This window comes from Triplophysa dalaica, chromosome 4 (genome assembly GCF_015846415.1).
Source record: "Triplophysa dalaica isolate WHDGS20190420 chromosome 4, ASM1584641v1, whole genome shotgun sequence".
Taxonomy (NCBI): Eukaryota; Metazoa; Chordata; class Actinopteri; order Cypriniformes; family Nemacheilidae; genus Triplophysa; species Triplophysa dalaica.
This window is the reverse complement of record NC_079545.1, coordinates 20,071,090-20,085,485: the sequence shown is the minus strand read 5'-3', so window position 1 is coordinate 20,085,485 and position 14,396 is coordinate 20,071,090. Positions and strand designations below refer to the sequence as shown.

The window sequence follows — 14,396 nt, the reverse complement described above, 5'->3', positions numbered from 1 at the left end:
TGACTAAAATAAAAGAGGAGGAGCCAAAAAAAGGCAGGGTCTTAGTGTGTGACGGACACATTCTTCTTCTTCGTCCAGCTTTATAGCCGATCACTCCTTTGGAGCATTACCGCCACCTACTGTATATCTTGGGTGATGAATCTCTATTTTTCTGTAATTGTTTTTTTATTAGGAGACGTGATGCACCCCTCACCAAAGAGGATCAGAGCCTGTGTTTCAGGTGGCGCTTCGTCTCCAGCTCCTCCATCTTCCACACTGGGTTCCTCAACCTCCAGGATGAAAAGAAGCATCCCATTCTTCAAGCATTATATCCTGTCCTCTAATCCTGTACTTTTTAAAAAGGTTAACAGAGCCCCATATATCCGATTATCACTCAATCCCTTACTTTAAATGGTCATACCACTCACCTGTCTATCTTTAACATTACTAAGAAGACTATTTTGCGCTTCTTCATTCCTATTACATTTAAACAATACATGTTCCACTGTTTCTAACACATTACACTCTTCACACATATCATTTCTATGCTTCCCTACTCTTGCAAGTGTAGAGTTTAAACCTGTATGTCATAATCTAAGCCTGGAAATCAACCTCTTAACATTGCCTTTTTCCTACTTTTTCCAAAATTATAAAACCATTTATTCCTGCTATTATCCCACCTTTCCTGCAATATATCTATTAACACCCTTTTAATTACTGTTTTAGCTTCTCTTCTCCCCAAACGTACCCTTAATATGGCACCAACTCTTTCTGTAATGCCTTTAGCAGTTTCATTCCCTGCAATCCCTATATGTGCTAGAATCCAACAAAAGTGCACTGTAATTCACGCTGCCTTTAATCTGTACAATTATGTATATATTTACACCAATAAATCTTCTCTGTCTGTTTTTGTAGACATTATACTTTTAAGAGCTGATGCAGAGTCTGAGCATATAACATCCCTGCTTGGCTTGACCTGTTCAATCCACTGTAACCCTACTATTATAGCGATTAATTATGAAGAGTATATTGACAGTTTATCTCTAATTCTTAAATGTATTCCTATTTAAAGATCCTGAATACATACCCCTACACCAATTTTTTAAACAGTGTGAAAGATATTTTTTTCTTCTAAAAAAACACTAATTTCATTACTGCTACTTTAACCTTCTCTTGTCTCCCTGGCCTGTAATAATGTCATTTTAACAAAAGGTTCTGGAAAGTTCCATACTGACGCACCATCTAATGCAAATAGGGGCATATGTTTTTGTTCTCTAAACCACAATCCTTGACCCATTTTTTATGCATACATCCAAAGCTGTTTCCTCCTCTTTTTATATTCTCAACAATCCTTTAAACTGTGCGTGTGCGGTGCTTGCGGTGCGGTGCACTTCCCTGAAAATCAACCCAGTACATCATAGCTAGCTTCTTCCTTCACAAATCTAATGGCATCTCCTCCATTTCCACTCTAATGGTGGAGGTTTTGATCTTATTGACTTCCAATTAAATTTTTGATCAAATATAAGTCCAGGATACCTAAATTCTCTCACTCATTCTATTGGTTGACTACACACTTTTTCCTTGTAAAAATCATATATGGGTCTTTTGTACTGAGAATTTTAAACCCCAGTCCACTGATCATTTTCCCACTTCATCTATTATTTCCTGCATTCCTTTAACTACTGTATATTCTTTAAATTCCTACTTTTTCAATACTGCTCCATCCTCTGCATATAGTGCCCTTCCGATATTTGGTTTATTTTTTTCAAATATGTAGTTTATTATTAAATTGAATAGCACTGGACTAATAACGCTCCCTTGCGGAGTCCCATTTATAATGTTGTAAACTGTTGACACTTCATTACCTACTTTTACCTGAAATGTTAGTTCAAAAAGGAAGTTTAATATCCAGTTATACTTTTTTACTCCTATTCCAAGTTTATGTAATTTAACTAGAAGTCCTCCCTCCACAAAGTATCGTATGCTTTTTCAATATCAACAAAAACTGCAACTAAGTATTCTTTCATTAATATTGCTTTTTTGATATAATTTTCAAATAATATCAGGGCATCCATTCTGGATCTTTTCCTCCTAAATCCACTTTGTGCTGTTGACAATAACTCTTTCTTCTCTAAAAAAAGTGTCCTTACTATCATTTTCTCCATTACTTTACACAATGTAGATGTAACAATTGGTCTATAATTAGCTTTGGTTGCTTACGCTATGGGAATCACAATTGATTTTTTTCTCCAATCCTTAGGTAAACCTCCCTCCTTCCACATTTGACTGTGCAGATTTAATAGAGCTTTCACAGCTATCTTTATTGCCAAAGCATTTAATGTATAACAAAAGACATACAATAAGTACAAACATTAGAGTAAAATTAAAATAAGGTGCTGAGTAAGGCATACATATAATGAAATATATAAAACTAAGTATATGTAAGTAAACTAATGAAATATGGAAATTAAATATCAAAAGAAGATTTCAGGCATAAATATGAGAATGTAATAAAAGATTTTTACTTCCTTTGGAAGACATGTTTGTCTGTGTCTGCCTTTCTCTGTGACCAGACTGTGATCACTGAGTCTGTATTTGGTTAGGATCCGTCTTTGTTTTACATCTCCAACAGTTTAGAGATAATCTGCCAGATTGCATTTTCTGTTTAGGGTTCGATAGCATTCTAGATTACTTTGGTTTTGACCTTCCTTTTCCCAATGATCTAAATATGACTTTTAACTTTCTTTGATTATTTAGTTTATTGTGATGTGGTTATGTTTCGTTGTGCTGGTCCGAAGTTTCAGAGCCAGCTGGCAGAGGGGACTGGCTTTAGGTTTCGGCTCTTGGGTTTTAAGTGCTTTAAATTGAACTGTGTTAGGAGAACTTGAGTTAAGGTGTGTCCAGAATTTGAGAGATTTTTTTGGGTGTGTACTATCAGGAGGTATCTGCCTTATTCAGCATTGCATGCATTATTTGGTGTTTTTCACTGGACTCTGGAGATGTTTTTACATAATTCAGCATGCAGGGATTCTATGGGGTGTTTATCCGATTTGGAGTAATCTGTCAGACACTGTGGACCCCAAACCTCGCAGCCGCATAGAGCTATAGGCATAATGACACTATCAAAGATGTTACACCAGACGGGAACTGGAATGAATTTGGGTGAATTTGCCTTTGATGGAGGCTCGTCTAGCCTTCTCTTTCAGTGCATTCACTGCCAGACCAAAACCTCCTGAGCGATGATTTTTAGGCTGAGATAATCGTAGTGTAAAGTGTGTTATATTGAAGTGTTTCCCAGAGTGAATGTGTATCTGTTATCCTATAATTCGATTTACTGTCAGGGCCCAGTTTTGACAGTATTTCTCTAGTACGTGTAGATGTTGCTGTAGACCTTCGGCGGTATTTGACAAAAGCACCAGATCATCAGCAAACAGAAGACATTTCAGCTCGGACATGTTTAACGTGAGACCACATGTTTCAGATTGTCCCAGGAACACGGCTAACTCATTTATGTATAAGTTAAACAGTGTTGGACTCAAGCTGCATCCCTGTCTTAGTCCGTGCCACTTAGTGTAGAATTCTGTTCTTTTATGGCAAATTTTAACTCCGCATTTGTTTTCTGTGTACATGGATTTAATGATTTCATAATCTCTTCCACCTATGCCTGATTGTAGAATTTTATAATATAGACTGTCATGCCACATTGAATCAAATGTTTTTTTAAACCAACAAAACTTGCATGTATTTTTACGTTGTTTTTATGATGTGCTCATTGACTAACATCTGTAGTGTAGATGTGGTCGGTGGTTGCGGTGGTTTGGTAAAAATCCGATCCGACTTTTACTTAAGACATTGTGTTTGGTAAGGAAAGCTTGAATTCCAGTATTCAGGATACTACAGAAAGTCTTCCCCAGGTAACTGTTCACACAAATACCTATTGTGTGTGTTTTTTGCCTTTCACCATCTCAGCATAGGTGGACTGTTCTGATGGTGAGAGGGGCTGTGATGTTCTGTCAGGAGCCTTTGGATGTTGGGTGGAAGAGCCCATGTTTGGTTGGCTGATTCTGAGCTGCGAGGTACTTGGTTGAGTTTCAGTTTGTTGTGGTGTGGTTGTTTGCTCTGTTATTGGACGACTTTTTGCAGTTCTAAGAGTATGATTGCGATGGCTACTGCGTATTATGTTCTGGTGCTGTGGGAGAGATGATGGTGTGTTTCTACCAAGAACTGAATCTTTTAAGCTTTTAGCGAAGGTTCTTACACTCTCTTGGCTTAGATGCACAAGTCTTCTGTTGTTAGGCTTGGATGATGTGCAACATTGACTGCTGTGAGGCTGGATCATGCAGAAGTGATCTTCTGGATAATATTGCTAATCAGGCCAGCGGGGTAATCCTTTCTGTGCAGCAATGTGGAGATGGTAATATTGGCCTGTGGGAATTCCCTGCCACTCTTTCTCTCTGGTTATAAAGATTGTTGGTTCCTGTGTGGATGACCACGTTCTGTGGGTTGTGTAAGTTGGATGGGTGGAGCAGTTGGAGTGCACTGTTTGTTGAAGGGCACCAAAATTTCCCAACGGCATGCTTGGGAAAGAGCCTTTGGTGGTGTGGGAATTTGCCATTTGAGTCAATTAAAATTGTAACACTGCTCTGGTCCATCAATGACATGAAAAGGGTTCTTGAAATTGGGAAGCAGCATTCGGTTCTGGGCCTGGAACCCTTGTAGATCGGTTGATTCTTCTCCTGTCATGCTAGGATGCTAAATTTGCTCTCCCACGTTTCTTCATCGCAACAGTGCATTTCTGTCGCTTGACCCTGTGATGTCGCACAATTGTCACATGAACGGACATTGGAGACACCGCTGTGCTAGTCCTTCCAGAGTTTACAAAAAGTAAAATAAGGGTTTAAACTGGTACAACTGTGCCAGACATGTGGGGAAAGTAAAAATAATGATAGCCTAAGAATAACAAAATCTATTTTCCGTTATGAAGACTTGAATGAATGAATAAATGGATGAATAAATGAACGGAGCATTTATATAGCGCTTTATTGTGTATTGCTGTACATCCAAAACGCTTTACAATGATATGAGGAGAGTCTCTGCAGCCACAATGCAACAGCTATAGGTGGAAAGGAGAGAGAGATAAAACTAATTCAGAGGGTTGTGGCTAGAAAGGATAAAACTACGGCCGGAAGTGATGCAAAATATTGCCATAAAATTACAATAAATTACATCAGCTAACGCCTACACCTACACCTACACCAACCCAAAACCTTACAATCAAAAAAATAGTAATTATCTGTTGTCAGCGTGATAAAAAGTATGAGTAATTGAAGTCAGCATTCTCTTTGGAGGTAGCTGTGTCACTTCTAGCCAAAACTAATTCAGAGGGTGGGGATCATTAGGAGGCCATGATTGACAAGGGCCAGTGGAGGGAATCTGGCCAGGTCACTGGGATACTTACACCCCTACTCTTTACAACAAGTGCCAATGATGTCATATGTCAGGAAATCAGTTTCACGTCTTATCCAAAGGACAGTAGTTCGAAGTCGTCATCTGATTTGTTAAATTTCGCAGGATTTCAGGGAGGTATGCTTGTGACGTTCTTTAACGGTCGACCTGGAAACAACAAACCCTTCTGATCTAAGAAGATGTCGTGTTTACAACAGTTGCTATTAGACTTCAGCACGATTGACTAATCGCTCAATTCTTAGAAGTATGCAAAGTTCATGGGATAAACATACTATTACTGTTGTTTCTGCTAACTTTTGACAGGTTCGTCAATGTACAACATCGGCCTGTTACTTGCGGGGACATTTCCACGTGACGCGGCAACCTATAGGTTGCTTTACCTATTCGGTCATGGCCTCTTGGGAGGGCCTATCCAAAGAAAGCGGCGATAGGTTTCAGACCTAACGCGAGACCAACTCAAACCTTCATAGCTTCAGTGGGCAAACAGTCTTGGCTAAATGGTGATATGGTTGCTTTAAAAAGAGATTACTTTTAATTTTGGGGTTTTCTACAGTATTCCAAGCCGATATAGTCAGTCCAGCCACAAGTGCTGGAATTTTGTATCAAACCCAAATCTGACTTCATTTATTGCAGACTGTAAAGTTGAGTCATCCCAGGTCCTAAAGCGTCTAGCTAGTGGGTGAGTTCATGATTGGCTGGCCACATACGTCACAATGCCCAGTAGCATGATGGCCACGAGGTGGCGCTATATCACTTGATCACAAATAAGCAGCCTCTGATTTACCAAAGCTTTGCTTAATATCAACTTTTAACTTCTAAATTCAGGTTTGATTTTTCTCGGAAAAAAACATGTTTTAAGTCACCCGTGGAAATGTGTTTTAATAATTTGATTTAAATGGCTTTAAAGCGGTACGTTTGCCCGCATCACGACAAACTTAACAATATGTCTAAACCGATAAAAGTTTAACATTACTGTTTTGTTCTTGTGGACGAGGGCACGTGTTAAAATGCTCTGTGCAGTTTGGTGTCTGTATTTAGGGAAATCCACGCGTCCGTGGAGGCGGCGCTTACAGGAGTTCAGTTCACTGAGGAACGGGAGACACTTGCAGTCAGCTTTGGACTCAACGGCAAACAGTTTGTCCGACTCCATTTGTAACTTTTATTACATCTGGTTAAGTTTACGTATCGTGTGTTATTGTCGGAGTCGTTTTATTCACTGATTTTCAGTCCTGTCTGCCACATGAAAACTGTTCATCGACGTAAGTACTCTATTCAACTGTCTCTATTCAAAACGAATTCAGTTTTGACAACGGAGATGACGCTCCCTTAGAGAAGGTCGTTATGTTACACATATTATTTATACCTCTATAGTAGCATATTAAATATCATCTTGCGGCATGGACCTGGATAACGTATTCGAGGTAAATACGTTACTCTCTGTTTACTTTCAGAAGAGACTGTACCTTTCATACGGAGCTGCGTAGGGGAGCCATCACATTGGTTTTAAGGTAAAGTTATGAAGAACCTTCTGAAGTTTTCTTTGCCATGAGTCTGATCTGCCTCCCCACGTCTGATCTTTCGTGACTGTTTATACCGCCAGGTTCCTTTGGACAAGGGCAGCCCTCTCAGAGATGCAGATCCAAAGCACAAACACTGAGGAGGACTTTCAAGCACCAGATTAACAAACAATACGAAACCATCTCCTTGTATTTGTCTACCTCTGTCTTCTTTAAACACCCAACGTCCAGTTTTAAAAGAAAATGGCGTTTTTAATGAAAAAGAAGAAGTTCAAGTTTCAGATACACTTTACCCTGGAGGAGCTCACGGCTGTGCCCTTTGTCAACGGGATGCTCTTCTGCAAAATCAGATTATTGGATGGTGGAGACTTTTCCATTTCTTCATCCAGGTAAGATTCACTTGTAGTTGTTGTAACTGATCAAATTTACAGTGGATCAAAATATCATGGTGCAAAATGGCGTGGTCTGCGAAATTGGTTACTTGTAATCATTTGTTTACACTTTATATTGCTGGCAATTGTGGTTAACATGGTTATTTTCAAGGGAGTGCAAAAATATTCTCTGCAGAACTATAAACTCTTGTTATCCGGCTTGTTATCTAGTAACAGTCTTATTTAAGGATGTAATGTGTTACATATCTGTACTGACTTGCCCCACTCACCCACACATTTAAATTCTGTAATCATTTAATCACCCTCTTGTCATTCAAACCTGTATGATTTTCTATCTTCTGCAGGACACAAAAAGATGATATTTTGAAGAATGTTTTTAACTTGCCCCCATTCACTTGCATTGGTTTTTTGTCCTTACAATAGAACTGAATGAGGGCCAGTGCTGTTCAGTAACCAACATTCTTCAAAATATTTAATTTCGATAGAATTTAATTTGTGGATGATCACTTTGAGCACTTTGAGCACCTTTTTACTCCGTTCATCCTGCAGCTCTGAACAATTTTGAGTACATAAAAATGCACTTAGAAGACAGCACAGGTCATGGTGGGGGGTCTCCTAAACAGATCTCGCCTCAAAGACAATTATTAAGGGTCAGGGTCAAACCATTGTGCCATTCCTTACATTGTTTACCCAGTTAAAGCGTAGGGTCTTTTAAAGGGATACTTCACCAAAAAAATGAAAATTCTGTCATCATTTACTAGATTGTTCCAAACCTGAATACATTTCTTTGTTCAGCTGAACACACAGGAAAGTATTTGGAAGAATATCAGCTCTCATTCCCCATTTACTGCCATAGTAGGGAAAATAAATATTATGGGAGTCAGTGAACCATGAGATCTGACGGTAAATGATGACAGAATATTAATTTTTGGGTGAAGTATCCCTTTAATGAGAACACACGTAAAACTTATATCCCACAATGATTTACTTTTATGAGTGAAATTGAAAAGTATCTTTCATTCATGGGGAATGCTAAACAGGTCTGCACATAGTATGTGGTTTAATATAAACAATGTCGAACATGAAGCTGTTTATAAAGAGAGACTTTAGTCCTTTGTAGGATAGACAGACAGGTGGGCTGTGTCTCAACAGACACCCAGTTAGAACAGTGACGGTGCATAGAAGCACACTGAGTAAATCATCAATCGTCATGTCGACCCAGTGTTTGAGATTCAGTTCAATGAAGAAACTAGAAAGGTTTTACCCTCTCAGTAGATGGACAAAAAGGCAATACAATGTCTCCCACAGAGCCCAAAAATGTCTGTCTATTTGAAGATCTCTTGTGTTCTAAAGTTGTTTTTAGTGTCATATAACTGGTGGGGGTATATTGTGTGGGCCCTTTGAATTTCTGGTGGTGCCAGGCACGGCAAGTTTCAGCGCTCCGGTGCAGTGAGATGCCCTCTACATTCATTCTGCACAATGCCTTGTGTATGCACTGTGTGGAGGCAGAACAGGGTTATGCCATGTATGTCCCTACATCACTATTCCTCAGATGGACTGATAAAAACAGAGAGAGAGATCCGATTGGATGGAAGTGGTATATATTGGAGAAAATGAGAAAACAAGATAAAGCGATATAGAAACTGGCAATGGAATGCCAAATGGATGGAAGAAGTGAGGGAGAAAATGAAAAACAGGACAGAGGCTTCAGTGATAGTGCAGACAGAGAGCTGTTTGTCTGACTTAAGCCTGGTCCTGTTTCCCTCTGCCCTCCTCCCCGCTCTAATTCTTTCTCACGTTTCTCCATTCTCCTCTGCTCTTTATCAGCGCGGCTCGAGTTTATGGAGCACTTGATTGACAAGAGTAAGATGAGTGGTGATAGACCAACACCAGCCGTGGTATTACCAACATCACTAGAGCATCAAGATCACAGAGGATCAAGATCACAAACATCTTGCCATCTTTAAGGTGAACCGAGACTTGTTCTGCTGCTTCTTCTGCAAAGGAGCAGATTTGCATCTGAAGAAATCAATCCAGCGCTGTGATAAAACTTCCTCAGAGTTGATCGAGGATGCGAACACAGAATTCATTGCTTTCATGGGGTTGAGAGAACAACGGAGGGCAGTGGAGCTTGAAGGGAAAGGGGAGTGCTGATATGGCTGCTTTTTAATGGTTGGCCTGCAATGAGACGGGCACATGAAGTTATAAATCCCATTTAGACATTCACAATCGTAATGTGTGGAATACATCAAACTCTTGCCCTAGGAAGATATGCAGTAAACCATTATTGCTGCTATAAAAAAAATTTAGCACTTGTTTTTGCGGCTAGTACCCAAACCTTATTTTCTAGTTTTCTGCGCAACAAATCATTCTCATTTTGGAGTCATTTTTGAATCCTGATATATAACCAGTTGCACTGGTTGCTAAGGAGACCTAAATGTGACCCTAAGTCATTAATGTCCGTTTGTGTTAAAATTGATTCCATAATTATAATTTTGTAGGTATGCTGCTCTCTGTCGTACTGCCATGTTGGTCGAAACTGCACCAGGTTCACCTACTGTTGCACATGTGTATATGGTTGAGTGACGATAAACTAAAGGGATTTAATTTGATTTCTTCCTTCCTGTTCTGCTCTCCGCTTTTGACAGGTAGTAAATACTCAAGCAGCCATGTGTCGTGATCTCATGCCTTTGGCTCACGCAGGTTTATTTCTGCACCTGAATACTTTTCTAGAGAGTGAGTCTGTTGCTGTGGTTTTTAACTCATGGGTCCTGACCCAATGAGGGTTGCAAGTAGGCATAGGCACATGTTGCTGTTTAAACTACACTTTTCAAGCCTTGCCAATTTAAACAATTTAAAGTGCAAGATGATGCACAAAAAAACTAACTTGCGGGCTGTGAGAAAGATCCGAAGCGTGCATAAGGAAAGTCTCAGACATGGCGCAAATTATCAATTTATATTAATATTCATTTACATCTATATTAATATCTGGTAACACAATAGGGACCAATTCTCACCATTAATTAGTTGGTTATTAGATGCCTACTTTTAGCATATTGCCTGTTTATTAGTACTTTTAAAGCACATATTCAACATGACCATATTCTACTTCCCTAAACCTAACAACTACCTTACTAACTATTAATAAACAACAAATTAGTAGTTTACTGAGGCAAAAGTCATAGTTAATGGTTTATTAATACAGAGAATTGGACCTTAAAATAAAGTGTGACCTAATATTCAATTGTATGATTCTATAAAATAAACTATTTGTATCATTTAAGTAATGGTTCTTCCAACCCAAAACAATACTGGGTAGACGTACTTTTAACTTGCTAGCTATTGTCATTTATTTGTTATTTCTCTTGCTTGTTATTAGAAATAATCTAAATCTATAGGGACTATATTTTTTGCAGATGGGTACCGGAAAATAAGTTCGGGCTTCAAAAGTGTGCATGCACAGTAACGTTTGTTTACGTTGTCACTTGGAAATCGTCTATACATCCATAATACATCCATAATTCTATATTTATTGACAGTGGCCAATTTGTTGAAGCACAACCTTATCAAGTTCCTTTCCTTGGTTTTGTATTTGATCTTGATGGTGATTGATAGACCTTTTTAAATTACCTGAGACAAAGAAAGTTGATCTAGTTTCTCACCGCTCATTGTCTCTTACTGGTACCATGTTGGCTTTGACAAATCGAGCAGAACCTCATTCTTGAGATTCCACTGGAAGTGTTACACCCCGGTTGAGATACGCTGATTTCTTTGTCATTGGCTGAAACCCATGCATGTGCATTCATGTTTGCGTTCAGTTTCATAGCAACTAAGTAATACACTAAACCTTTGAAGGAACTGCCGACTAATACGCGTTACACAGACCCTGTGTGGCGCATTACATTTACAGCACACACAAACACACCCTCAGAGATTCCTACGCCCATGCACACCGTTAATGGGTAAACTAGTTAATATAAAAGCTTAAATTGGCTAGTGAGTGGTTTCCACACCTTTTTTTAATCCAGATTGTGTTGATATGCACGTTGATAGACTTTGAACGGTGAATCACACATATTCGGATGTACACACTGAGTCATGCCATCAATTGATTGAAAGGTTCACAAGGGTGTTGCACAGGGCATGTGCAGTTCAGTGACCGAGTTTCTGCCATAAGGTTGTTAGTTGAGTTCCTGGCATGTGCTGCGCCTCTGCCCGTGGCCTTGCTGCTTACCCAGCACAGACTGACAGACAGTGGGACCAGGGTCTCATCCTCCACAGGTCACTTTATTATTGGGCTGCAACTGCTCAATGAGATTAGCAGCTGAGACTGAGTGCACCTGCTCTCAGCAGGAACAGACTGAGACACTGAACAGCCTCCTGTGAACACTGCATGAAACAGATTTCGGTCAAAAAAACTGATTTAGGTAAACAATTGGGGCATCTTGGAGGCACACAATTGGACTTTGTCTGCCTTGCTTTGTATGGCGGCTACTGTTTGACAGGGATTACTTAAACTGATGCTTAATTTTGTTTTACTCTTGCTTGCACTTAGGCTAGGGGTGGGCTCGTTTGTAAGCAACCACATAACTACCTAGATAGCCATCTAACAACTACCAACCACATAGCAACATGCTACAAACCCTTTAAAACACGAAAAAACCTTAAGTGAAAACTAGATGTTTTTCATCTGAATATTGACATTTGTTTGGAATTGCCATAAAAAATATATCAACGATATGATGCTTCATATCATTCGATATCGATAATTATTGACCTTTTTTTAAGTAAAAATGACAAGTAGAACAGTTTGTATTAAACCACTGTATTTTAACTGACCCACATTATTAAGGCATACAGCAAATCAAATTAGTTTAAGCAATAAAAAAACTAAACATTTTTTTTAAAGAAATTATCTTCTTTATGTTTTACTCTACTTACATTAAGATAAAAGTTTAAATAAACTTTAACTTTGAACTTAAAATGTTACAAAATGTGTTCACTTCAATTTAATGTAAACATGGGACAATCAAGGCAAACTTTGAGGTAGATCAACAACAGCATCTGTAATATGTAATACCAACAAACCTTTATAAAAGTAAAAAAAAGGCCTGACTTCTCCACCATGCTGAACGGCAGCATTTCCTGTGCAATGAAGTACTCTATTGCATGGGTTATGTCATTATATCAATTTGGAACATTTATCATATGGCTTTGTTACCGAGTACCTCTCCATCTTGGACTGCTTTAGGGTTGTTTGTTGACTTGAGGTAGATGGGCGACATGATGTATTTTCCAAAGTGTGGGAGCGGTTTAGATGGTGGAATAAATTGCTTGTGTTTCCTTGCTTAGGCGGGACGCTTTTTTTACATAGCTTACACACTACGTTCTTCTGATGTTGGTCTGAAGAAAAGAAACCAAAAAACTGACACACTGGCGAGCTGTCATTTCCCTTTTTGTTCACAATTTCCTTGCTGACGGCAGGCACGGCACTCATCTTGCACGTGTTCTAATCTCAACATGGCGATGACGCAACCAAACTGAGACTAACGCAACCCGGCAAATTAGATCTTATTGGATTTTCGCTTGTCAATTGTTGCGCGCTTATATAACAAAACATCTTATAGGCTGTTTACGATCTTTGTATAACCCTGAGCAAAGCCCATAAACCTTACATGTTGCTTTAAGGTCGCTGTGAGAAGTCTATTGAAGAACATCGATCAGAATGCAAGGACAGGGACCTTGCTTGTAATCTCTGTCTAAAAAATCCCAACTTCTCTTTTCATATTTTCATTCTCTTTCTCATGCAGTATATGAATTTATCATTGGAAAAACGGGACGTAAAGGGGAAGGCAAATTAAAAATGAGCACCATCTGGAAGTGAGCTCCACACAGAAGTAGGTTAAATGAAGTCCTGGGGGAACAGAAGGGTGGAGAGACGAAAAGAGAAATCTTATGCTTTACTTTAGAAAACATGGCCGCTTTTTTTCAGAGGAGATTGTTTTCTTTTTGTTTTCTTTACTTTATTGTGGTGTGTAAATATCTGAGATAACATAAAAATCTGGGATTTAAAATGTAATTTAAAATTAAAGCCAACAAAAAAGAAGGATTTGAAAATGAAATTGAAGTGCATAAAGTGAGTATGGAGAGTCAGATTTCCTTGCTTTCTGTACAAGGTGCTCTCAAAGCATGCTACCATAATACGAATCATTGAGTTTAGTGCAAAGACCATGGGCACTAAAGTGAAAGGGGGACAATAACAAAGAAACAATAAAATGTCATTTTTTATTTAAAATATGTTTTTATTTTATGCTGAAAATATCGATTATAACACTGTTTTTAGACTTTTGGACCCCATTATGTATTATTACAGATCTTTACTGATCATCCTGAGTGTATGTGGTCACATGTTCTCTGTTCTTTCACAGCTGTGTCATGTGTTCATTGCTTTTGCACACACAAGTTTCCTGAGGGTCAAAGTTCAGCTGTCGGATGTGTTTCAGGATTTCATAGACAGGGAATGTGTGTTGTACCAGCTCTCTCTCGCTTCCATTCCCTTTCCTTATTTTCTTATCATAATACATGAATTAACTGTAATGCACAAGACTGTCCATTCTTCACGACAGCTTGATAAGCAATCTCTCATGACCCTCCAGTTCTTTTTATCGTCAGCTTTTAAATCTTCATTCCTTTTAAAACCCCTGTGAAAACACTCAAACTGTGTACACAAAACCATACTATCAGCACAAGTGAACACTTAGTGAACTCTGGTGTATGTCCACCCCTCTTACAAAGTAAGCTTATTTAAATTACAAGCTTTGATATTGTATAACCTACTATTATGTAAATATAGCCACATCAAACTAGCTGCTTGGTGATTTTGTGAGCCTAAGGGAAAGCTTGTACAATATGCACAGTCGAGAACAGGATGATACATGATAATGATGCTATATATATTTTTTTTATTGTGCATTCCTCACTGGTTTTGTGCCTTTATATCAATCTGCTTAGCCAATTTTTGATCACAACATAGCTTTTGAAG

General features: G+C 38.7%; 1 protein-coding gene across 2 annotated transcripts in view; it reads left to right on the top strand.

Moving 5' to 3' along the window:
- The first annotated feature begins 6,238 nt into the window (after window positions 1-6,238).
- The window catches only part of eeig1b (estrogen-induced osteoclastogenesis regulator 1b), a 31,291-nt gene continuing 23,133 nt past the window's right edge, over window positions 6,239-14,396 (top strand). The window contains exons 1-3 of one of the 2 annotated variants that reach the window (XM_056745563.1): window positions 6,239-6,704; window positions 6,897-6,953; window positions 7,046-7,351. In XM_056745563.1, coding sequence (XP_056601541.1) covers window positions 7,206-7,351 — 146 coding nt within the window. In that variant the 5' untranslated portion in view covers window positions 6,239-6,704; window positions 6,897-6,953; window positions 7,046-7,205. The remainder of the gene's footprint in view (window positions 6,705-6,896; window positions 6,954-7,045; window positions 7,352-14,396) is intronic. The other variant, XM_056745564.1, reaches the window with a different exon arrangement.